Source organism: Coffea arabica, chromosome 9c (assembly GCF_036785885.1).
Source record: "Coffea arabica cultivar ET-39 chromosome 9c, Coffea Arabica ET-39 HiFi, whole genome shotgun sequence".
In the NCBI taxonomy this organism is placed as follows: Eukaryota; Viridiplantae; Streptophyta; class Magnoliopsida; order Gentianales; family Rubiaceae; genus Coffea; species Coffea arabica.
In genome coordinates, this window is record NC_092326.1 from 40,503,394 (window position 1) to 40,529,885 (window position 26,492).

The following is a 26,492-nucleotide window of genomic DNA, read 5'->3' on the forward strand; positions in this document are numbered from 1 at the left end:
AAGTTCTCTTTTAGAATTTAACCAGTAAAAATATCAGACGGATACATTTCTATTTTCTAGGATAAACGAACTCTATTGATCTTTTGCCTTCAAGCACACAACACTGTCCAAAAGCCTTATCCAAATGGACCCAGAATGAATTCTGTAATTTCACTCACAACGAACTGAAATTAGTTAAGCTGCCAAAATTTGCGTGGCAAAGCAGCAATTCCCAGTCTACGACAGGACAATGGCTTCATCCTTATCACATCTGCTCCTCCTCCTCAAACCTCCTTCCAATCTCCCTTCCGCGCAAAACGTTTTCTTTTTCGGAACCGCACAACCTATTGCGTCCCGCCCTCATTCCAGACCTTTCTTCAGAAGAAAGCTACCCACTAAAATCCCTTTTGCCATTACAGAATCAGGCTCTCCCAAATCCCTTGACCCGGACCCAAAATCCCTTCTTCAAGAACTTGCTGTAAGCATTTTACATCCCTTTTCTCGTATTTTCGATGTGCCCTGCATTTTTGTTTATTTTTGCTAATAAGTTTTTCGTTCGGGGTCGCATTTTGTTCTTTTGGCTGTTTTACTTGGCAGGAGACTTTTGTTCTTCCAGCAGATTACTTTTCCAAGCTCCCTCGTGATCTTCGTCTTGATGTAAGTGGTATCATGTTAAAACATGTTAGTATGGAGACGGTAAACATGCAATCATTTTGAAGGGTCATGATTGATTGGGATAAATTGCTCCGCTTACAGTTGAATGATGCAGCTTTTGATCTTTCAAATGGACCAGTTAAAGATGAGGTAATTTTTTCATCATTTCCTTGATTAGCTTTTGCAACTGCAGCGGAAAGTGCTCAATTTCTGCTGTTAGATGCTTCAAAATGATTGTTTGGATATCGGTACCCAAAGGTACTCATTTGTGGGTCTTTGCAATAATATTGATATTTAATTCTATATTTAAAGAATATGGATGGTTTTATATGGTTTTCATAAATAAATAGATAAGCAGATAAAGTTTTAAAAAAAAAAATACCTGCCTTTGTGCTCAACAAAAGCATCAGTATTTCTTAAATTTAGAATAAGAACATCAATGTTTTTGTAAAAGAACCCTGCATTTGGGCTTGAGCATTTCATCTTAACTCTGAATAAGATAAAGAAGGTAATACTTCATATTTGTGTCTGTATCTCAGTAGCGAAGCATCATCTTGTAATTGAAGTTCATTGTGATGTTACTTACTAATACTGTGCTTTTGCTTATCTTTTTCAAAATTTTGGTGTCCATCCAATTTAGAATGCCCGTTCATAAGAATATAGGTGCAAAGGTTAAGTCTATTTTGTTAAAGACTCGTCTCTTTGTAGCCTTTTGCTCTAATTAGTCGAAAATAAGTTGTATAATTTGGTGCTGCAGAGTTCTTTGTTTGTCCACCCTTTTACGTTTTCAAAAATGTTGGCTTTTAGATGGGTCCATGGGATTCTAATCATTTGTCCAGAGTTAGTATACTAGCTAGTGAATAGCAGCCATCCTGCATGGATTCTTATCTGCTTTGTATGCGATGTAGTTGGTTATATCTCCGCTGACACAAGAAAGACAACCTATTATTGATTTAAAGACCTGCAGACCAATTATGATATACATTTGCCCTAGACATTTCTATCATCTGCAATGATAAATGAAGCCAATAACTTGAGGGATTTTTTTCTGGCCATGCTACCTTGATGCTGTTTTTGCTTATTTCAGCACTTTCTGCATGTTAATCTTACTGCCTGGAAGCTTGATGGAGCTTGCTTTGCCAAGAAAAGGTTTTTGTGGTCTTGGTGAATTTCTTTGCTGTTTGAACATGACATAAGTAGTTCTAATTGCTCACTGATCCATTCATATCTTATGGTGATTGGAAAATATTGTTATCCAATTAAAGGGCCCATTGGAACTTAAGCATTTGAATTTTACTGGCAGTGTGGTGAAGAGCTTGGAGAAATATTGTTAAATATAAGTCGAGCATGGGAACTGGCAGAGGCATCAACTTCTGCAGCTTTAGTAAGCAGGTTACCCGTGATGGTGGACTCATTGACAGATGGGAATAAATCAGGCAAGAAAAGAGGCTTATGAATAGGGTGTTTTGTATGTTGTTATATGATTGTTGTTGTATCTCCAATCTCTAAGTGAATGCTTGAGCTTCCCTCTGCTATTTGTGTTTATTGCTAGTTAGCACTTGGTAAGCGCCTAATATCTGCTGGAAGAAGGTTCCAGTCCATGGGGAAATATGATCAAGGCGAGCCAGAAATGGTATTTTCACTTTTGTGTTTTTTGTGAACCTATGGAACTAGAACTTTGACTGTGCAAGTGAAGGCATGTCTTTGTGGTCATAGTAAGATTTTGTCAAGTTTGTGAATGAAAACACGTGAACTTATGTCCTTGAGCTGCTGTTCAACAAGTCTTAATTGTTTAGTGTGCTAGTCGTTGATGTTCAATCATGTTGTAATCAGCTTTTGCATTTTCATGTCAACAAACAGCCTTGTTGGCATCTAACCCAGAAATTTACCCTCTCCTCCAAAAAGGAGACTGGCATTGTTTTTCCTTGCCTCTTCAAATTTTTTGCCAAGAGCAATGGTGACCTTCGTTGCTTAGGCAAAGGTCTTTTATGTAGTCTACCCCTCCACGTAAACACCATGAGATTCACCATACGTGCATTTTCATTTGGTCTTTTTCATTTTTAACGTATGAATGGATGCTCAATCAGTATAGATTGCGAAAGTTATGATTAGGACGGGGAAGTTTTTATCTGCAAGAGCAGTATCTACAGTGACTAGTGCAGAACCAAAGCAGGAAACTAGGACTCTGAAGGTTTGTGTTTTGCAGTTATAGGAAGTGAGGATTTTATATAACTATATCAGGAGAAATTTGCTAATGCAACAAGTCATCTTGGCACAGTTTGGAGAGCTTCAGGTTGAACTGACTCCAGATAAAGCCTACATTGGGGCTGTTATAGGCTTGCTTTTTGGGTAAGTTTTTCCCTTTAATTATGTATATTCTACTTCATAACTGTAAAAGAAGCCTAGACAGTCACGGTCACTGTTTCATGTTTGAAATACAGCACTCTGTCATGGGGATTAAGTCAGGGCATCGAAAGTATACCAGAGAGCTCATTGCAATATGCAAATGACAATGCTTTGTTGCTTGCAAAGGTGCTTGATAGTTATATTACTTGATTGCAAGTTATCTGGTTCCTTCTGCATACTCTATAACTGTAAATCTCGTTGCAGTCATTGCGAGGAGCGCTACTTGCACTGTGTTATTCATCTACGCTCTTGTCCGGTTTTACATCTGTGGGACTTCTCTTGCTTGGAGTACAACTTGGTTCAAAAGAAAAGTGATATTATTAGGATCTAATGATGGTTCTGATACTAATGGATTGGATCAACGATCATTTTATCTGGGCTAAAAGCTGGTGCTCATAGTCCTTAATCGAGTAATATATTGCTCTACATTTTTGGTTTCCATTTCTGGTCATTTTCTTGAGTTTACCTCTTTGTCATTGGTCTCTGAGAACGTGTAATTGCTCTGAATGTCAAAGCTGTGACATCTGATGAACTTTCAACTCGAAGCATGCTTTACTTGACATGGGAACAATGTATATTAGAATTGTTTTCCCTTTCAATGCTTTTAGCTTTAGACTTTTGACAGAATTGATAGCATAGAGAAACATTTTTGCTTACTGAAACTGATGATGGGTTTGTTCACCTGCTACGGTTTCTTGTCGCCATCATAGTGACAACAGACACAGAAAAACAGATGGTGCAGCGGCGACGGACGCCACATAATTAAGCTCATTTGACTTTTTTCTGTGTTTTTTTCCTTCGGATTCTTCTGCATCATCCAGTGAGATTCCATGACCATTCTGCTGATTCCATGTTCTATACAGACAAAACTGGTTGCTGTTCTGGATTCAGAGCATTTAGTTAGTAACTTGGAGTAGATCTGACTCGCTTAACATCGCCATCATGGGTTAGGTACCATACTACCTCATTGCATATACTAATCAAATTATTAAGCGACTGCTAATCCCTTCAAGGGTCGTGTAAATTACTTGCTTGTGGCCTCTGGATTAATTTGACTGCATCTTGCACCTTTCACTATCGGATCTCTTCAACGCTATGTTATAAGGCAATTTAATGAGCATTTCTGAGTCTAATAACATCTAGAGCTAATCAGTTAATATCTCATTCTTTTTATATTCATAATTTTCAATTTGCTCTTTCCGAGTATACAAATTGCACGCCCTTTAGCTTCAATATATATATATATATATATATATATATATATATATATATATATATATATATTTTCCTGAAATTGGCTTCAACTGTACTACTAATCTTTAGCTTCAAAATATTTCTCCAAGTTTTCATCGTGATTTAGAGTTGAGATGACAGAAGGAAAAATAGTTCAGAATGTCCCTTATATTTCGTCAAATGAATTTTTTCATCCTTTATTTTTAAAATAATAACTTTACATCCCTTATAAAATCAAGTCGATAAAATTTGATATCAACCCAACCCAAGTTTTCGATCATTTTTTATCCTGAATCCATTAAATGACTTGTACACGGTCAAATTTTTAAGGGCAAAAAGGTTATACTCCATTTGTAGTTAAACAAATGACGCGATTCCTATTCATTTTGACTCCTAAAAAAGTAGGATCTGACCCGAATTATATTCTTTTTTTTTTCCCCAAAAAAAAGTGGGATTGAACATAATGCATACTTATTTTTGTTACTAAAAAAGTGGGATATGAGAAAATTGACCAAATCTAGGTCATGTGATGATTTCAATCTAAAAAGTGATCGGAAACTTAAATTGGGATCAAATTTTGCTAACTTAAATTTGCAAGGGACGTAAATTAAATATTTTAAAAATAAAAGATAAAAAATTTATTTGACAAAATGTAAGAGACATTTTGAACCATTTTCCAAGACAGAATAATTAGTTAGCACTATTTTGCTTGCTGACCTTGTTTTAGAAACCATGTACAAATTGACTCTATTATTGGCAATTCAACCATAGGTGACATCTCTTATCATTTCTCTTTTCCATTACAAGTTATCATGTCCCGGATCTCTACATTTTGACTTCGTTAATGAATATTCTGTCGGATTCTTACAGCGGTATCCAAATTATTAAGTATTTCGCAAAGACTCAGATGGTGTGCCCACCGAAAACAAAGTCATGAATCAGGCTGTAACAAGTTATCTAACTAATGCATGCCCAGACTGCTACGACTAGTATATTTATTCCATCAATTTGCATGAATTATTTATCTCTGTTTCGATATAGTTCAGAAGGTTTTAACTTTCAACAAGTTTATAATAAAAATTGGCATCAATTTGTAGCATGACTAGAAATTAAAAAAGCAAAAACAAAAACAAATGACTAAACTTAATTTAAATATACTTAAAAGTAATATATATATATATGAGCGATCTGCAAGAACTCCTGTAACAGACTTATAGTGTCGAAAATATGCCCTAATTCGTAGTATGGCAAACGAAGTCGAATCCACCTAAACATATTACTAACCCCTTCCACACACACACACACATATATATAGGCAAACTATTGCAAAACTACAGCATATTCATCAAATCAAATCCTGGTAACTTTATCTCACTACACCAAGAGCAAAATGAGAATTTGAATTAGACTCTTCCCTTTGGTTTTAACTTTTCAACCGTCTTAAGTGCAATGGACTTTGCATCATTTTTTTTTATAAATGTCAACTTTTACAGTTGTTTTGGTTTGTTCATGCTTAGCAAGCTAATGATGCTGACGAAATGAATTTCATTGGCAGTTCGCAGCTTCACAAATTCAAAAAAATCGAGTGCATTAAAAATTCAATAGGAAAATAAACAACAAAAGGAGGAACCATCAATCACGTAAGCAGAGAGATTAAAGAATTGAAGTTTGAATGGTAGATGGTTTTATATCATTTAAATATCGATTTTGGGTTAATCAAATTACTTGAAGTATCTTCCTTGTTTGCTGCATGATGCAAGCAATTAGTCCATGAGCATACATGACCTTCTGTAGTGTACAGGTACTACACCCGGGGGGGTTCTTGCAAAGGCACAGAATCTCAACTAGTATTCTTTCCAACATATTTTCTATAGCTACTTCGTGTTTTTAATGTAGATTAGTTGGGCAACTTGATAGTGAACAAAAAGAAAACAAGGTTCGACATGGTAAACGCTAGTCAATAGTCACTCACTCTTTTGGTTGTTTCAATTTTTCTTTGTTGCCTAAAGAGTAAATATATACTTCATTTCAAGGATTGAGAATTTTTTGTCCTAATTGACAAGAAATGTACTCGTATAAGCCTGCTTTTTGAGCTTTTGGTTTCCCTTTTAGGGAAATTGGTGGTCGTCTATGGTATTTGCCCAATTGGATAAAGGTAAGGATGGCAATGGGGGCGGGGGGAAATCTTTTCCCCCCGTTTAGAAACAGGCGGGGGGTGGGGGAGCATTTAATAATAAAGATATATATATATATATATGTACATAATTATATATATAATATTTACTTTAATTAGTTATAAATTTATAATAATGATATTATTAGTTATATGTATCATTTAATGTATATTAGTGTATGTAATATAATTGATATTATCAATTATACTACTAATTATACATGTCTATTAATAAAAATTATTAATTATTTATACTAAATTTATTAATATATTTATATTAAATTCCTAATTACACTTAATACAATAACACTTTTTCTAAAAAAATATAATAATAATTTAGTGATTGTATTTGTATCAAAAGTGAAAACTTGATTATTTTAGTTATATCATATTAGATTGTATTCAAATAATTTTATTTAATTATTTTTATGAATTTCAATTGTGAAGTTACAATGAATAATAATTTGATGACGTGTTGATATTCTAGTACTTGATTATTTACTAATATTTAATTATAATGAAATTATATAACAAAATTTTTTAACCCTCGCGGATGTCCCCGTGAGGCAAGCCGGGGCCGGGGGGCAGGGGGAATTAATAATGCAACGGGGTGGGGGGGTGGGGGGTGGGGGAGGGGTCCTCCGCCCCAACCCCTCCCCATTGCCACCCCTGGATAAAGGCCTGTGGCTAGGCCGGGTGTCAAATCAAAATTAATGGTTTTATTGCTAAATTAATCATACTCTAATTCGATTCAAGAAACGATTCACATTTCGAGTCAACCATAGCTTGAGTAGCAATACCTAAATGATATAATCAACTAAATCAGGCTAAGTTGGCCATCGGGAAGGGATTTAAGTCTCTCCTTAGATGTATGTTGGAGAATCAATTCTCTCGACATGCATTTTAATTCAAACTTTCTAAAAAGTTTTCACTAGCAATTGATACTGGTTCAATCCCCTCTAAATCCTCCATTTGATTCAATCAATTTTATCCATGCTTTCCTAGAAAATTTCACTGACAACTAATTTAGTGACAGTTTAGTCCCCTTCAGAGCTCTCTTTTGTTTCTTTTTTTTTTTTTTTTCTAAATTGCTTTGAACATCTGTTTTCAACTTCATATATAGTAGAACTTTTCGCCCAAGGGAATCAGTTTTACAGTAGTTATAAAACCATCAGTCAATTTCTCCACAGCATTTTTTTTAATTACCCTTTTATCGAAAACAGAATATAGACTAATTGCTGGTGACTATGAAATACCCCCCTCCCCCCACCCCACCCCACCCCAAAAAAAAATGACTGGGGATTCTTCTTTGTCCTTTATAAAATTTGAGAGTTAGTATTTGGTCTCGTCATCTTTGCACTAATTATGTGGCTAATTGTGATACGCAACTCATTAGTATTGGTAAAGATACTCCAAAATAATGGTATCTTGTTCCATCCATTTCAGATTCATCTTGCATCTAATTCCATATAGTTCTTTGACTATTTATGGTGGAGTTGGTGAAAAAATGAAGTTTTTTTCGCATCGGATTGTGACATTTAATTAAAACTTCTGACTTCAGGGACTCCACTCCAAGCACGTTAACAACGGGACTCGAACTCTGAACAAGTCAGAAAGGTTGTCATATCCTAAGGAGGGGAGCGGACCGTTTGAACTATCCCGTGGGGACAGAAGATCAGCCACGTAAAGTAACAAGTTTGTGGGAGGTAGGAGTTGAACCCCTGACCTCCAGCATCACTAAAGATGGTGATGACCACTGGACCAAATGGCCAGTAGCTTCAGGGCCAGGATTCCTTGGTGGCTGCAACTTGACATGCAAATTCACAGATTATAACTATTAGACATGTATCATTCAAGGTCTAACAAAGCCAAGGAATTGCCAAGCAAATGCATTAGTCTTTGGCATTAACGATGGTTTTTTTTCTCTTTCAAGGGATATTTCATTATTTGTAACCAATAACACCAAAGGATTAATTATTTAGTTTCTTGTTCATAAAAAGAGAAATAAATAAATAAAAAAAAAAACCATTTTACCACCAATCATGTGGATATAACATATGAACTCAGCCATTGAACTGGAATTCGTGTTCACTTTTTCGGCAATTTCTTTGTTCATGTTCTATTAGTACTCAGAGAAAGATCGGTCGATCAAAGTTGTCTTGCTTGACTTCGAGCTAAAGAAAATTACCCTCTAAAATGATTTAAATGTCACATCCTTTAAAAGGTAGATACTTCTTCCATGCCTTCTCTATTACCAGCTTAAGAAAAAGGGGAATGGCAGCATACGAAGCTTGGCCAAAACTATTTAGTCGAATTTTCATGATTCACCTCTTACTCTCATTTCATCAACTATACTTTCTATGAGGTGCATGGCAAGTAAAATGTGCAATAAACATCATCTATCATAATTGCAAGGTTACGATTTAATATTCTTCTTATTGAGTTAATAAAAGCTATTGAATATTTATTATGTGTTTATTTTCCTCCTCTTCATATTTAAAACAGTCCGTTGTGTGTTTATCGGAAATGAAGATATAAGTGACAAAACAAGATTACATATTCCCTTAATATCCTAAAAGAAAGTAAAAAATTTTAAAAACTATGTATAGTCCAATTACTTGGACAATTAGCTGTAAAAAGCACAATAATAAGTAACCTTAGGCTCTTATGTCATATGTTATACAGTTGGATTCCACAAAATGAATCCCAAGATACCTTATACTATCTTAGGAATTTCCTTAAAACGCTTGCTTATAAACCCTGAGATTTTTGTACTGTGTAAAAGGAGTGTTGACCAAATTTATGCACACAATTTCTTACCTGTTCAGACAAGGACATTAACTCAACACCATAAACAAACAATAAGGGAAAAAAAATTTCAACTCCTGCCTCTACTATGCTTCCTCTATAAAATCAAACCTCCCCATGCCATTTTTGCTTCATAGACAAACTAAGCTCTCCCTACAGGCTACAACAACTAAACTTCCTTCTCATTTCAGCATGGCTGCTCCTTTAAATTGCTCAGCCTCTGAACTCATCCCTCTTCTGGGCAGCACCCCGAATGCCTCCGCGGCCGCCACCTACCTCTGCCAGCGATTTGGTGCAGTAGCATCCAAGCTCACAGACATCACCTACGCCGTGGACAACACTTATCTACTTTTCTCGGCTTATCTTGTGTTTGCCATGCAGTTGGGCTTTGCCATGCTTTGTGCTGGCTCGGTACGTGCCAAAAACACCATGAATATCATGCTTACTAATGTTCTTGATGCTGCTGCCGGTGGCTTATCCTACTACCTCTTTGGCTACGCCTTCGCCTTCGGTTCACCCTCTAATGGCTTCATCGGCCGCCATTTCTTTGGACTCAAATCCTTCCCTTCACAATCTGGGGATTACAGTTTCTTCCTCTATCAATGGGCCTTTGCTATTGCAGCTGCAGGTACATATGTTGATTTTTGCATGTGGATTAATCTTTTCTACATTGACGGTATCAAAAATATATAGTATATATTAACCTTTTCTGAAATGCTTCTTTTGTTTTTGTGGCACGACGAACTCGTCGATGTATCAATATTTTCATCGATGCTAGATAAAAGATTTTATTGGTTATGTATCGTAGTTGATTTAATTATGTTTCTTAATTAGTAAAACATAAAATACTTCAAATTTTCTGTATTAATAAGTTACTATATATGTTATGTTCGTTGTCAGGCATCACGAGCGGCTCCATAGCAGAAAGGACGCAGTTTGTTGCATACTTGATATATTCATCATTCTTGACTGGCTTTGTCTACCCGATAGTGTCACACTGGTTCTGGTCTGGTGATGGTTGGGCCGGTGCAGCCAAGGCCGATGGAAACCTTCTCTTTGGATCAGGAGTTATTGACTTTGCCGGTTCGGGTGTGGTGCATATGGTCGGTGGAGTTGCTGGCCTTTGGGCAGCCTTAATTGAAGGCCCCAGAATTGGCCGGTTCGACCGGTCTGGCCGCTCTGTGGCTTTACGTGGTCACAGTGCTTCTCTCGTAGTATTGGGTACTTTCTTGCTATGGTTTGGGTGGTATGGATTCAACCCGGGTTCTTTCTTGACCATTTCAAAATCATACGGGACCAGGGGTTCTTATTATGGTCAGTGGAGTGCTGTTGGGAGAACAGCTGTCACGACCACATTGGCTGGGAGCACAGCTGCACTCACCACTCTGTTCGGCAAAAGGTTACTAGCCGGGCATTGGAATGTTATCGATGTTTGCAACGGTCTATTAGGCGGTTTTGCTGCAATCACCTCGGGTTGTTCTGTGGTTGAACCATGGGCCGCGATCGTATGTGGCTTTGTAGCAGCTTGGGTACTGATGGGTTTGAACAAACTAGCGGCAGAGTTGAAGTACGATGATCCACTGGAGGCGGCCCAACTCCACGGCGGTTGTGGCGCGTGGGGTCTACTGTTCACCGGCTTATTCGCGGCGAAGGATTTTGTGAATGAGGTGTACCAGGGCAAACCGGATAGACCATACGGGTTGTTCATGGGTGGTGGTGGGAAGCTATTAGCAGCACAAATCATACAAATCCTGGTGATTATTGGATGGGTCTCAGCCACAATGGGTCCACTGTTTTTTGGCCTCCACAAATTGAACTTGCTGAGAATCTCAACACAAGATGAAATGGCAGGGATGGATTTAACAAGGCATGGTGGATTTGCTTATGTATATCATGACGAGGATGATGGCTCCAACTTGCCTGCATCCTTCAAGATGAATAGAATTGAACCTACAAATACAAATACTCCCACACCTAATCATCAACATTCAACAATGTTACAATCCACTGTTTGAGCCAATTGCATGATGTTTTGGGTATAAAGTTGGGCCTTTATACTTTACAAAGTCAAATGTGAGCTTACTTGATGTAATATCACTATCATGCTAGCAAAGCATTATGAATTTGGAGTTGATTAGATGTGCAATAATCAAATCTACTCCCTCCTTCCCAAAATTTTGGTCACATTTTGGAAATCCAACTTTTTATCAATTGTGTTTTGATTGTGATGTTTAGATTTTTTCTTTTCAATTTTACCCTAAAAAATTCACATCTTAAATTTGAATGTAGCATGCATTTGATTGAAAGTAGAGACAGTATTTAGAAAATAAACCAGAAAGAGTTTTGACTTTCTGAACAAGAAAAATATTTTAGGACATCGCACAATAAAAAATAAGACGAAGGTTTCGGGACGAAGGGAGTACTAGCTTTGGTTGCTTTTGGCAAGGGATGTTTTTCTCTCCCTTATTTGCATAATTACATTACCTAATGGAATGCATCTTAATTTTGTTAGCTTGAGACTTGAGATAAATTTTTGTTCATTGGCAATAAATGAGAATGGCCTGTGGCTGCACTGTGGTTTTTATCAATCCTTCATGGAATTTCCTCCTAACCTTTTTGAAATAATTGCAGCCTTTCCGTCACTTTCGAACGAGATCCTTAACCCCCAAAATTTACAGCTTTCAATCGTTTGATCACACTACAGGCCAGCTAAATTTGTGTTGATATGATTCAAGTGGCTGGATAACACTTACTTGTGAAGTTAAAACTGGAACCATTGATGCCCTGCCATTTGGATAAATTTGATTGCCACACAGCTCTGATGGACTGATCCAATGAATTGGTCAAAAGGATCAATCGGCAGTTTTATGAGAAAATTGCATTGTGCCTCACCAGAGAAGAATTTAACTGAAAAAAAAGAGCTGCAATAGGAAGTCTTTCATTCTCTAGCTCCTTTAACCTTTTTTTTTGGGGCTTAAAACTTGAAAACAGGCTTGCTGCAAATAGTATGTGAGCTTGACACAAAGAAATCTATTTTAGCATGTTTTGCAATTATCCATTGCTCATAAGGCTTTCCATGATGAGGTGCAAATTATCAAACAAAATTGTTGCCAGCCAGTGCTGGCCTCTTAATCTGCAGTCAGACAAACTGGCCATTATAATTCGGGAAATTCCATGACATGCATATTGTACAAATGCTCTGTTACTGATAATGCAAAACGCTTGGAAATTCATGACCATCCACTTGTTATCAAAACAAAAAGGAGCCACAATTTTTGTCTTTTGTCTCGTCCTGCCCAAATTGTTGGACAAAGGTCATAGGCTGCTTGCTCCTCAATTCCTTGATGTAGAAACTGTCAATACTTTGGATTCTGTACGCAATAATTCATGGATATCATTTGTCAAACTCACGTATAAGGGAAAATTGATCTGTTTCTAGACATCTATGCAAAATTTTGAACTAAATGTATGTACAGGAAGTGTCCAAATCCCAGCAGCCATTCATTTCTACTTCGATCTATGTGCAGAATTCAAATCGTTTTCCAGGTACACACATTTACAAGGACAGAGACTGCTGCCAATCAGTCATTCCAAACTAGAAGACCACAGAACTCAACAAGCTTCAATTTCCTAACTAAACGCTTACCTCGTATGAAAACAAATACAGGTGATATACATGCGTCTGCTCTCCTTGAGATTTTTGAATGGAGAAACTAACATATGGTCCAAAACAAATTCAACGAACCAATTAATACTGATCACCCAGGAGTGGATACCTAACGTCACTGAAGAGGACACCACATACTTACAATAATTTGCTCCAAAATCCCAAAAATGGGAAGAAGGCAATGAGCAACCTCACCAGAAGTGGTGTATGCCTGTTTCTTGCTCTTCGACTGAGTTTACCTTCTGTATCCCGTCTTGTTTGATTTGCTCTTGCAGTGTTAGTCTCTTCTTGCATTCTCTCTGCTCTATCAAGCTCATCCCATCCGCCAAAGTTCTGAGCCCTTTCCTCCCCTTTCTCAGCAGAAATGTTATTTGAGCCCCAAGACCAGTAATCGCCAGCCCTCTTGCCGTTCTGGCTCCTTCGTTGTTTCTCCTCTTTCATTCTACTACTACTTGTAGCTCCAGCAGAGGTCCTCTTCCTTTTCTGGGACTTTGATGTTGTTCTATGTCTGTTAGTGGGCCTTCCCCATACAGAATCAAATAATAAGGAAAGAGCAGACTGAGCTAGGGGGAGAACTAATGCCATGAAAAAGGTATCTGTTCCAGTCCCTAGCAGCATTGATAAAATGATGGGAGGAATCATCCAACCAAATGATCCAAGTACCTGCATTCATAATGGAACTTCGTTCAATCATGAAAAACTTAAGATAATGCAACTTGTACTTAAATGAAGATGCTTCAACATAAAAGGTGCGACTGATGGTTACTAACTTATAAATTAGTGCAAGAGACTAGACCTCAAAGTTGAAAGTTCTACAGCTTTCAATCACAATTGTCTTGATAGGGGAAAATAAATAAGAACAAAACGCAATTTTCTAACTTCCCCCATAAGTACAGGTTATCTTTCAATCTCTGCAATTGTTCTCTGCTTCAGCCTTGATAGGTATCCCTGCTCATATCTTCACTACTCTAACCATATTGACTCTAGGAATGTCCATGTTCTCCTTAGACCCCAGAAACATACAGTGATGTTAGATTCAGGTTGCATGGCAAATTAATTTACAGAAGCAGAAAAAGGAACATTGCGTTGAGATGAAAGCAAAGGTAGTTACAATATATTGACAAGAAGCAATCATGCTCAGCAAAGTCACTTAATGAATTAAATGGAGCTTCATATTATTTACCAATAGGAAGCTTATAATATCCCTGCTGACATGCAAGCGAACTTAAATATCCACAAAAAAAATTAGAAGATAGATTAAATGCAAAATGAAAGACAAGTCATACCAAATTTGACAAAAAAAATCTGAGTACAACCAGGTGTTGAAGTCGGATAAATTCTATCACATAGACTGCATGGTAATGCAATGACTTTCAATTGTATCACTTCACCCCCTTAAACTTTTCCAAATAGTCATTGTAAAGAGACAACTGCTCCTTTAAGCACCACTTGATCATCTAAACGACTTTGAGAATATCTGACAACAATGCTTACAAAATCATTCTTCGTTTTTCCTCTAATATTCTCTGCACAACCACATTAAGCACAATACCTACACTAGCAACAGTTGTCACAAAAACAATATGAATTTGAGTGTTTGACCAATAAACTAGCAGAATTCCATAATACAAGAGAAGGTTATTTATGTGCTCTTAAATGCCTTTTGTCAACAAATCAATGAAAAATTGGCAAAGCCTGCAAGGAGAGAGATCAGTCTTTTTTGTCTGCAGCGAAAAAAGAAATCTTGATCATAGAGGGAAGGGGCAAATTAGTGACCTTCCGACAGCTTGCTGGCAGGAAGAACAGAGAACGTGTGTCACAATAGATTAGTTTTGAGCAAGGAAGAGGGCACTCGCAACATTTTGGCTAGAGAAGAGAGGGAATCTCCAATCAAATTAGGAACTTGATACCAAGAAATGGTAGGCTGTTCAGCTTTTACAAGGAGGACTGGCAGTGGTGGAAGTACAAGGATTTTTGGGAGGGTTTTTGGCTGTAAGTTGGCAGAAATCAGGTAAGACCTTTTTGCTTATATCACATAGAAACCAAAGCAGAAGTGGTGGAGAATCAGATCTATTTGCTATTGAATAATAAGCTTCCCTTTAGGGCTTCTGGTGAATGATAGGCTTTGGTCCAAATTAACACATGAGCTAGGAAATACCAACAGTAATCTCACTAAGGTTTCTGAGGGGCTGAGAACCATTGCAGTTGGGAAGAAGGCGTGAGAAACACACAGAGACCTCTCAAAGAAGCACAGAGAGCTTTGACCAGATGCGCCACAGCTACGAGAAACACACTCTACCCGAGACCAAGCCAATTGGACCACATTATGGTATTCTCACCCCACTCTATCAGGGTACCGAAGACCTCACCACGTTATGGGAACCACATTAAAAGAATAACCAACAGGCAACTACTTTAATTTATGATTGGGCATCCATGTCATACAGTAGCATAGTTGCCCAGCATTAGACCCAAATGTTGTGCTATACTGTAATTGTGATTGGTCTTCCGATAAATTTCTTAGATGTAAAGCTATAGCAACTAACGCCATTCTAAACAACCCAGGTTATGAATTCCCTTTGCTCTGTCTTTTATTCAAAAATGGAAACCGACATTTCAAATCTAGAATTTTCTCAATGTCTGCCAAAAATTCTTCTTATATAATGGCCACTAGCAAAAGTTACATGATCAGAATTACAAAGGAAAAAATTGTAGACATACTAGCACGTAACCACAACCAAAGGAAAACATCTTCTAAAAACTACAATACCCAGCCAAAGTTTCAAATCACAATCTCACAATTCAGACATAGGAAATCTCACAGGTGCACTCTTACATAAAAGACTAAACAGGATAGCCACAAATAACAAGTTCATTGCAGTCAATGTTCACGATTAGTAAATACTCTTCATATACCTAATGAAATGCCTCAAATCTGATTACTATACGTACTTAGGAGGACTTCAAGATACAATAATATTGAGAAGAGAACACCGGTAATAAGTGAAGCTAAGCTATACAGGGCAACCAATTCATTAGTTGGAGATCCTAAAACATTTGGCTACCTAAAAATTTTCTTCCATTATTTGCTTTGGCAGGTTACTAGTCAATTGTCTTTCCCAAACAAAAAGTAAATTATAATCAGTACAAACTTAAAAAAAAATAGGAAGCTCGACAAAAGTTCATCAATTCAAGTATGATTGTTTGAAACAAAAGAAAAAACAAAATAATTGAAATATTGGGATATTGATTAGTCACCTTGAAAATGGAAGAGAAACCAATGGAGCCTTCTAAAATCCCTAGCCCATCAAGAAGTTCATCATCATCATCAATGTCAGTGTCCCACGGTGATGAGTCCTCAGACCACCACTTCCTCCTCTGCTTCCTGGCGTTTCCGAGCCCAAACTCGTCCTCGTAAAAATCAAACTCGTAACTGGGTCTAGACCGCCGGTGTGGCTCGTGGGTGCTGGTACTGGTCTTGCTCCTCTCCCACTCGGACCCACCAACTCTTCCGCCGGCTTTTGGGGAGAAAGAGAACCCAGTATGGTTGTTTTGGCTACTTGGATTTTGGCTCTTTTTCCAGAAATTTTGGGAACAGAGATTATGACGAGGAGGAGGAGGAGACGAGCTTAATAGGCTGAGCAACTGCAGTGCTCCAGTCCCCATTCAGAGGGAAAGGAACTGAAGTTGCAAATTTTTTGTTTCCTTGCCATACGGATTTTATTTCTGGGGCGGATTTTATTTCTGGGGCTTTCCATTGGATTAATTATTGAATTTTTACTAAGCTAACAAAACTACTAATAGTAAGAAACTAAGCTAACAAAACTACTCAGAAACTTCTCTTTGGCTCAGTAAAATCCTTTATTTTCTATTCCAGCTTTGGGTGTAAAACCAAAAATAGAAACACACTCTTCATCTCATGGAAATGAAAATAGTAAAATTTAGAAAAAGGGTCGACGAGAGCATGCGAGCTTCTTCTTGAGCAATGATGTTTTCAGGAAAAGGATGAATTGAATAATACGAGATGAGAAAATATGATCGATTCAACATCTCCACTTGTATTTGAAAACAAGGTGGAGAGCAATGATTTTTCCTTGCGAATTGTTCTCTCTGATATCAATTATTAACTACAAAGTCAAGTGCATACCGGTTCCATATTGAAGTAACTAAATACAATTTAGAACTCCCAGATGCTTGATTATATCCAGAAGAATGAAATAAGAAGGTCGAAGGAAAAAGAAAATAAAAATAGGGAACGGAACAGAATTCATTACTCCACAGCATCCAAGTTTGATATGTCAAACTCAAATATACATTCGAAGATCAAAGATCACTGCTGGTAATACTACTGTTTACAATACACCTCTTTCCTCACAACAACTTTACTCACTCGATCTCTGGAAGCAATTATTTTGACATTCTGTCACTAAAATGTTGCTATGCATTTTACACACGTGCATGCATGTTATCCTGGTAGAACTGCAGAACCGATTCTGTGGTGTAAAAGATCAGCTCTCCTTAATGAGCTGGTAAAGAACAGAGAAGCAGTCATCGAATCAATCTCCAGGCTTTATGTATGATTTCATCATCTATGAAGGGCCGGAGAGACCACATGAGGCAATAACTCTCCATTTCACCCGATGATGACTTCAAACTAAGAGAGGAAACAATCCTTTCCTGCAACAGTCAGTGATCTGATTAGAGAGTAATCAAAGGGACAGGTGAATGTTTGGAAACTTCATCCATAATAAAGGAGAACATAAGAATATATATCTGGAATACAATCATCACCACTAAGGGAGGTGGCTAACCTGCATCTCGTAGTCTTGTTTGACCATACCATATATAACAGCCATTAAGGCAGCATAATCAGTAATTTCAGGTTTCTGAGCATGGGCGGGTAAGAAATCCTCCTAGACAAACATAACCAACACGAACGACAAAATAATATCCAAGAAAGGTTACAAGTTTTTATTAGTAATAACTGAGTGAATTTTCATAATTGACCAGCAAAAAGAAATTACTTTGACGCTTCAAATTTGAATAAAATTTCAGTATTCTTTAGTTTGGTAATTTGCTACAAAACCAGATTTGATTTTCTCAAACAAATTGTGGTTCTATTCAAGGGAAGGGACATCATACTTTGGTAATTATATCTGTATTTGAATCCAAGTCACCATGAAAGTCTTTATCCTGCAAATTCTCATTGGAATTCTGGATAGCTGTTGCTGCATCATCCAGAAGGCACTGGAGTTCGTTCACTGCACTCTTAGCTGTAATTATTGATACAGGGACAGTTTCAAAAGTAAGCATCAAAAGCGTGAAAAAAATTCTTTTATAGGATCAATTATGTTGAAATTTAAGAAGTGCAAGAAGAGAACCTTTGTTCTAATAGCTCAGAAGTAAAAACAGACATTTTTACAACATAAGAATTTATAAGATAAGCAACCTCCATAGCCTCTAAAGTCTAAATTGGCTTAGATTACACATGGATCACATGAACCCTGTCCTCTAATCACCAAGACAATTTTCCTAAACGACTGGTAGGTGACCTACTCCAGTTAGACAGCCAAACTTATAGCTTCCAGGATGCATTCGCTCACTAAAAGCAACATATGACAACAGCCAGGAGCATAGTCTTAAATCCTATTTCTGTTGACCAGAACTACCCAACGTCTTAACTGAATTGCAACAACATTTCACTTTGGATAATATTTTCTGCCTTGGGAATAATCATTTGTCTGTGTTCATTCCCCATCAATATAACAACAATGATCAAACAATAGATAAACAAAATGAAAATGCTTTGCTACTATTCTACCAATCAGAGACAGTAAGCTGCATGAGGACAAGAAGGTATTACAGAAAGAATGGAGTGATAATAAAATTTCAAATAAGATCATATTTAAATTTACATAGGTACTTTTGAAAAAATTCAAACAGCACATGAAGTTTGTTTATCTAGCGTTCACCAATAAGGGTTCATTTTTATTGGTAAAATACCAAAAGCTGAGGGGTAAAACCCAACTTTTAGGAATGCAATGTCCAGGACAAAGAAACACCTTCTATTTTGTAAACTGCGTCCTACATTCTGCTAAAGACAAATAAAAATTTTCACATAAAAAGATAGCAGACTAGACTGTTCTTAAAGGACAATGTAGCACCATCAATCAACAACTCAAGAATAAAAAAATAATGTCGTGAATGGCTTGTACCTCCAATTAAATGGTCCAAGAGTCCATGATGGCAGGTACTCACTTCTCTATGCAGAACAATAACACCAAGAAAAGGAAAAGAGTTACAATAAGATGACAAAGTCCCAAACATCATAAGAACCATTGAATAGAAGCTTTCCAGTAAAGAATAGAGCACAGATAACTTTGACACCGAGGTGAGATGTTGACTGACACTTCAAAACTGAGAAAGCATAAACAAGCTTTCAACAAGATACAAATATTACCATTTTCCCCCTTTTTTTTTCAAATTATCAAGCACCCACCAGATAGTTTAATCCTGACACAGTAACAAACAATACAGTTTGAAACATCTGCATGTTCGCTCCATCAAGTAAATTACATGACACTATTTTTTTTAGTCCCTATCATAAGGTTACAGTAAATATCGGCTTAATATTGGAACTGAAGCAAGAGATTAAGTGAATGAAATTTGATAAAAGGAGTTTATGTAAGCACTTTATAAAAGGGAATCCAAAGAATGCTACATCTAGTTTCAACTATCTGTTTCCTAAATTTTTTCTTGAAACTCTTAAAATTCTCTGACCATCTAATATATCAGGTGCCACAAAGAAACAATTAATAGAATAACAAGGCAAAGCCAAATGAGTAGAAAAGATAATGCAGGGACCTCCACACAAGAAATCTCCATGCTTGTATCCAAATATCCTAAAGCTCATTTAGAGACATGGATATTATCTTTTCACCTCTAATAGTGTCTACCAACTGAAAAGCAAGCATAAAAAACACACTTACACTTGCCCAAACATTGTTTTCTATCATGCATGTTTACACATCCTGCTTCAATATAAGATGAAAGCCTTCTAGTTTCATTAGCTTTTATAATGTTCGCAACCAATTCTGAAGTCGTGTCAATTGGTGGTCGCCGAAGAAAGTCTGTGTAGGCAGAAGTGAATCAAAATTATCAAATGAAAAAAAGAATTCATCTTGATTCTTAGCAATGTGTAATCATACTCCATTAAAAATTACCAAGTCCTTGTTGAAAGCCCACAAGAAATCTGTTTCCCACGTCCACTAGCTCCTCAAATCTAGTGATCCTATGTAAAAACGTAAAATTAAGTAATGCTAGTTATGAGTTGTGTCCTATTAATAGCAGAATTTTAATGCAATCATAAGCATAAAGCTAGTCATAAAGGTGTAGAAGGATTCACATTTAAACATAATTGTCTTTTTTTTTAAGCTCAATTTCATTTTCAACCAAGCTAGTCAAGAATAATTAACCTTGCCATGAAATCTGAGAAAATCTGGTACATCTTCTCATAAGAAGGAGATGTCTCTGTAACTTGTTCGCTTTCCATTCTGCAAAAGGATTGAAGGTCAATTTTGTGACTCCACAACCCCAAAATGGAAGAACAACAAAGAGCCAAAAATTCCAACTTTACTACAGAAATGAAAGGATATATATTCTACTCTCCAATAAAAAAATCAAAAACAAAAATCGACAATTGCTGTCGAACACCACTTCTGGCGGCTGAGCTGTGAATTAGGGATTGGGGGATTTTTGGGAAGTCAGCACCAATTTGATTTCTCTTTTCTTTGATATAAATATATATATTTTTTATTTTATTTATTTATTTTTTTTGGGTTAAAAATTTCAGCCGCTCCCAGGTGCTAAATTCTTGCTAAACAAAAGAAAAAGCCAAGCATGAATTTATTGAAATAGCCCCAAGATATGATATAAAAGGTTATAACCATCAGATGTTTCTTTCATCATACTTTAGGCTCCAACCACAGGAATGACAGGATATGATATATTAAAAAATGGGGAAAATTACCGATTGGATAATTTGGTTGAGTCTTAAGCTTGAATTCCAAAAATTACCATAGGAGCGGCTGCTGCAATCTCTGAGGAGCAGTGGTGGTGGAGGAGCTACGGTAGAAAGCAGTGGAAAAAAAATCGGTGTTCGAAAATAAACCAGAGGAGCAGGGGAAGCTATGGTGGTGAAGTCCGGTGGTGGTGCACAAGCCTGTTGCTAGCGATGGTGGTGGACTTGTGGAGGAGCTAGAGTTGCGGCAGCAAGAGGAAGAGCCGAAGAGGCGAAGAAGCCTAACAAAAATGGAGAGGCTTTGATTTTGTTTCCTATTTTTTCAGATTTTTTTGGGCTCTTTTTTGCTTATTTAGTCGGTCAAATGGAAGACAAGAGTCAACAAATAACCCAAAAAGTTTGAAAAAAAAATTTAGGCAAAAAAAAAAGGGGAAGAAAAAAATCTAATGCCAAAATAAACAAATAAATAACCTTTGGGGGGTTTCCACTTCTCTAATTTCTCTTTACAGCTATCAAAAACGTTTTATGGGAATATACACTTCACGAAGTATTCCTTATTTCTCCTTGTTTGGAAGACAATTTTTTTGTCAAGTTTATCTGCTACAAGTATTTTGAAAACTTTACATTCCGTTTGAAATGTGGATTTTTTAGATATTTGTTTAAAACTTTACTGTAACTTATTGTAGAAATTTTTTAAAAAATTTTTAAAGTGTGTTTTTTTTTTAATATTTTGCAATGTATAGTTTAAAAACTTTAAAAAGTTTTTTGAGATTACAGTAAAGACAAACACCCAAAAAACTCACTCGTCAAACGGGCCATAATTTAATTTGAAGCATGTATGTTTAATTTGACATACTAATTGAAGCAAAAGCTCTCCGAAATAGTACACAACTATTACGTCTTCTTCTTCTTCTTCTTTTTTGTCCAAGAGAGATTTTAAACCTTATAATTTTCATGTCTTTATTTTGATGCCAAAAGATCACAGGGATTAGCACACAAGTCTTGCAATATTTATCAACTCGATCAAGCTCACTGAATCCATTTTCCTGCTCCAGCATACCACTAAAATGTCCAAGAGTCAGGTAAAAAGGGAGGCCAATCATCACAAAGGGTTACCGGACAAGACGAGAGGTAGCAAAACGTATGGAGAGTATCTTAATAGAAACACTATCAATGCAGCAAGTCATTGAATAGCAACAAACTTGCAAAATGCAGCATGATCCTTCCTGTTCTACTACTTAGGATTCCATGGGATCCTCTATTTCTAATGTTTGATTTCTTGTGGTATCCTCAACATCCTCGATGACCAAGTATGGATTTCTTTCTACTGGTTGAAAATGATAGAAGATAAACAAATAGAACACCAAGCTTGCTCCTTCAGCTGCAGCCACCGGCACCCAGTCGTACCTGTAATTGATATTAGCCCCAATTGCTGAAACCACAACTCTTGTGAAGTACAGATAAGCAATGACAACAGTGTAGAATTGCTTGAAAAGTGTTAACTTTTCAAGGTTCTTAGCTGCCTTTCCATCAGTCTTCGAGGCCTCTTTTAGGCTTCTGATAGACCAGAAGATGGGGAACAAAATGGTGCAGCAACACACGACATCTATCAACAAGAACATTTCAGTCCATGCAAACCAGTCCTTTTTCACGGGACCTGTTTCACTGATGACCACTGAAGCTATGTTCTCTAAAACCTGTAATGGGATTACAAACATCAAGATAATCTTCTCGCGTTCTTGCAAGTATGGCTTCAAGAAAGACCAACCTGTTCCTACGAGAACGATAACGGTGAAAAGAGTGACACCTTTCAAGAACCCGAAAATGTAGAAAGCCACATCCCATCCATGAGGAGTACCGGTCTTTCTTATGTACATTTTGTCCTCAGAGGCACAAATCATCTTGAGTGCCTTGAAAAGAAGTAATGCAGCCATGATCAGATGGATCTTGTGGACGGTAAGCCTTTGTTTAATGCAAATAAAACCCCATGCAGCCAAAATTGCAACGTAGACCAGAAAGAAGAAGAAATACAATTTTGGCAATGAAGTTTGACCTGCTGGGAGGAAATCCTTCTCCCCGTCATGGATATTATACATTTCGGTGTGAACATTCATACTCACATGAAATTCTGTCTGACAATTCCCAAAAACTAGATTATATTCATCAGGTTGGTCAATTACTGCAGAGGTATTAAATGTCGAATCAGGGGCAAGCTTGTCAAACCCGAACAGATTCTGCACATACATGCTTGACAGGACACAGAAGCCATCTGTGTAAGAAGACTCGTTCAGGATTTGGGGGTAGGATACATCTCTAACAAGAAAGAATCCCATGGAAGAAAGATCAAGTTTCGCATTTTGATGTTTTGATTTCCAAGAAACACGTTTTATGGAAATGCCAACGTGCCCATCTGGAGCAAATCCAAATTTCTCGAACAAGATTATAGGCCTCGAGTCTTCAACAATGTGCACATCCTTGATCTCACAAGAACCAAATCTGATGCTTGAAATTACGGCTACTGTTAGTAATAAAAGTTGTTGGATCATCTTGTAGGAACTGAGATCTCGAAAAGAGGCTGCATATCATGATGTCTATCTGAAATTTGATTTGATTAGCATGGCAAATCGGTTAGGAAATTAAAGAAGATCGTGTTGTACTGGCTCAAGTGCTTTTAAGTTAATCTTGTTCTATTTACAGCAATTTCTATGCTAAAAATTTGGTTTCTTGAGGCAAAATTAACCACACGTCTGTATTGTCGTACAAATCCTCTTGTACTCATCTCCACCAACCAAGACCTTCTGTTTTCTAGCTTGGACACAAGGAATATATATGTACCGTTTCATAAAAAGTTTTCATGGAAAGATCCAAAAAATTTTTATACGAATAATGAAAGCTCACTTTGGGTATAAATTTAGATAGACTTTGATCTAGCATATGTTGTAGATGTAGCATTGTAAGTTTCAGAGATTAAGTTCCATGAGGCACTACTATTGAATCAACTTCGCCGTGTAATGTATCATCCAATAAGGAATGAAAAATATTTCCATGATAAAATTGGATCTTCCTCTCATAAGCAAACGCCTAGCTCGGTACTCCATTTGCTAGAAGTTACTAACTTGTTATATGATATCTACCAAAAATACATAAAAATAGGTTCCAATCCCTCATTGTCTAAATAGCCACCCTAAACATACTTTCACATTCAATCCACTAAAGTTTGAACATCTAATGCATGGCTTTGTTGGTAACGACGGATTATTTCTTTATAAAACATTATGTATCTAAATTTTATTATAATCGAGAATTGTATTAGTGACTAATATATAATTACCTCCCTAAAATTCTTATAATTTCAAAAGATGTCCTGACTCGTGACAATGACTGAATTGAAATCACCCAAAAAAAGGGATCTGAACATCACTTTTCCAACCAGTAGTCCTAATGCTATACCCCAAGGGAAACGAACAGAAAATATATTCTTGTAGCCCACTATACCCAACATGGTACTGCTAGGCACGTTTGGTTGACGGTATTAGGGGTCTACTACGAGTTATTAAAAGGGTCAATTCCATTCATCATGCTTGGTTGAGAACTATGAGAGCAAGTCTATGGTATGGCAAGTCTATGAGAACTATGATGTGGGTTTCGTCTCACATCCAAAGATCGTAGGGTAGTTATTCTGATTTTAAGGTTTATAGATGCAATTGGCTGAATCGGATTGCTTTATGAGTCCCCCTTAAATTGTCTTTTAGATCGTTCTTTGGTGACTCCCCGAGTGTTACTCTAACTGTGTACGTGTGTTCTTGACTTCTTGATAGAAAAAAAAAAGTCTATGGTATGGCAAATAGAATATTTTAAATATCATTCAAACAAAATTGATGGGTTTTCATCGAACCCAATCCAGGGGTCTCTCTTCTTGCAGCCCTTTACTTCTTCCTTCTCTTTCATAGGTCTACAGCAGGCCCTGAAAGCAATCCAGGAGAATGGAAAAAAATTGATCAAAACTTCTGATTGATTGTACTCAGGTTCAAGTAATATTTCTTTCTATATTCATCTTGATTTGGTGGGTTTTTTTTTCTTGATAATATTAAGTGGGTTTTCTTTTAGGGATAATTTCAGAAACCTCTCTTGAGGGTTTAAGAAATATCACCTAGCTCCCTAAACTTTTCAAAATCTCACTTAGCACCCTTGAAGTGATAGTAGGGTCATATACTAATAACAAAGGTGATGAATTGTCAATAATACCCTTATATTTAAATTTTCTGAACTTGTTTTTTTTTCTCTAAATTTTCTACTTTTCTTTAACAATGTCTATACAAACATACGTACATACATATATATGTATGCATAATTGAATTGCAAATGTCAATGAAATATAGGATTTAATCAATGAAATATTCAATGCATTTGGAGAAGAATAGCTGCAGGTTCTTTTTATTTTTTCCCTTTTTTGGTGTTTCACAACTTTATTTATTTATTTATTTATTCCTATTCATGTAGAGCGCAAGAGAAATAAAGTAATTGAAACTCCAAATAATTTTTCAAATTCTAACTTTTTCTATAATAAAATTTTCATATTTCACACCCATAAAAAAGTCTGTCTATTTTGAGTAAATTTTTTGTATGATATTGAAGTTAAATTTCATCTATTACTAAGTTTTTTTGCTCAAATATATGATTTTACATGCTATCTATTTGTAGAAATGGTTTAAAAAATAGTATTTACTTTTACTATCTCTTCCTATTGTAGACATGACTATTAGGTGTAACATAAAATCTTACCAATTTTTATATCCTCGCTTTTAAGATGGTTCCAATTTAGTACTTTTTTTCCTTGGTTTGTAAAATGTTCATTTTTTATAGCCTAAGTGTATTAAAGGCACTAAAATAATCTGTCTCCTCAAACATGAATTTTCAATATTACTTTTGGTTAGAAGGGCGTCCAATGTTACCAAAATGTCAATTCAAGGGGTGCTAAGTGAGATTTTAAAAATCTCAAGGGAGCTAGGTGATATTTCATAAAACCTCAGGGGAGGTTTATGAAATTATCCCTTTCTTTTGTCGAAACTTATGATTGATTGTACTCTGCTGGTTCAAGTGACAATTCTTTCTCTCTTCATCTTGATTTCATGGGTTTTCTTTTCTTGCTAATATTATGTGGCTAAATTTGTTTGTCATGTTTTTTCATTTTAATTTTTTTATATGTATTTGTATAACAAATCTCGTAATATTCTTCATCTTTTCTTCCTTTATAGCATGTGACAATCATTACTTTCATGCTGGTTTGATATTGTATCTCCATTATTTGAAATAAAAATCAGATAAGGTTTGAAATTAATTTTAGAGGTTATTATCATTTTACCCCCTTAACGTTTGGTGTCACTATCAATTTCCTTCTTAACATTATTTTTTAGTCACTTTACTCCCAAAACTAACGGTCAAACTTAACGGAGTTTGTTAATTAAAATAAAAAGACAAGTTTAGCCCTAAAAGTTATTATCACTTTATCCCCATAAACTATAATTTTATTATCAATTTACCCCCTAGAGTTA

The 26,492-nt window shown here is 36.4% G+C and overlaps 4 protein-coding genes across 6 annotated transcripts; 1 reads left to right on the top strand and 3 right to left on the bottom strand.

Moving 5' to 3' along the window:
- Positions 1-17: 17 nt before the first annotated feature.
- LOC113709738 (ammonium transporter 1 member 2-like) lies at positions 18-11,428 on the top strand. The gene is made up of 11 exons (XM_027232587.2): positions 18-457; positions 577-636; positions 736-783; positions 1,937-2,069; positions 2,190-2,266; positions 2,726-2,824; positions 2,912-2,982; positions 3,075-3,165; positions 3,244-3,350; positions 9,445-9,881; positions 10,154-11,428. Exons 1-11 carry the CDS (start codon positions 230-232, stop codon positions 11,266-11,268), a joined length of 2,466 nt encoding a protein of 821 aa, XP_027088388.2. The 5' UTR covers positions 18-229; the 3' UTR covers positions 11,269-11,428.
- A 1,305-nt stretch (positions 11,429-12,733) lies between these two features.
- On the bottom strand, positions 12,734-16,675 carry LOC113709255 (uncharacterized). Its single transcript, XM_027231977.2, has 2 exons — positions 16,179-16,675; positions 12,734-13,583 (listed from the first exon to the last, which is right to left on the bottom strand). Exons 1-2 carry the CDS (start codon positions 16,584-16,586, stop codon positions 13,059-13,061), a joined length of 933 nt encoding a protein of 310 aa, XP_027087778.2. The 5' UTR covers positions 16,587-16,675; the 3' UTR covers positions 12,734-13,058.
- A 494-nt stretch (positions 16,676-17,169) lies between these two features.
- LOC140014279 (uncharacterized) lies at positions 17,170-21,213 on the bottom strand. Of its 3 annotated transcripts, none has more exons than XM_072064824.1 (8): positions 20,950-21,213; positions 20,396-20,473; positions 20,144-20,211; positions 19,910-20,050; positions 19,136-19,177; positions 18,063-18,193; positions 17,732-17,833; positions 17,170-17,597 (listed from the first exon to the last, which is right to left on the bottom strand). In XM_072064824.1, exons 2-8 carry the CDS (start codon positions 20,470-20,472, stop codon positions 17,469-17,471), a joined length of 690 nt encoding a protein of 229 aa, XP_071920925.1. In that variant the 5' UTR covers position 20,473; positions 20,950-21,213; the 3' UTR covers positions 17,170-17,468. The 3 variants fall into 3 exon arrangements, with proteins under 3 accessions (XP_071920925.1, XP_071920926.1, XP_071920927.1); XM_072064825.1 differs by having other exon boundaries at positions 20,997-21,197; XM_072064826.1 differs by lacking the exon at positions 17,732-17,833 and having other exon boundaries at positions 17,287-17,597.
- Positions 21,214-22,178: 965 nt separating this feature from the next.
- LOC113710675 (protein CANDIDATE G-PROTEIN COUPLED RECEPTOR 7-like) lies at positions 22,179-23,486 on the bottom strand. The gene has a single exon (XM_027233799.2). The coding sequence runs from the start codon at positions 23,484-23,486 to the stop codon at positions 22,179-22,181; it is 1,308 nt and encodes a 435-aa protein (XP_027089600.2).
- Between the last annotated feature and the right edge of the window lie 3,006 nt (positions 23,487-26,492).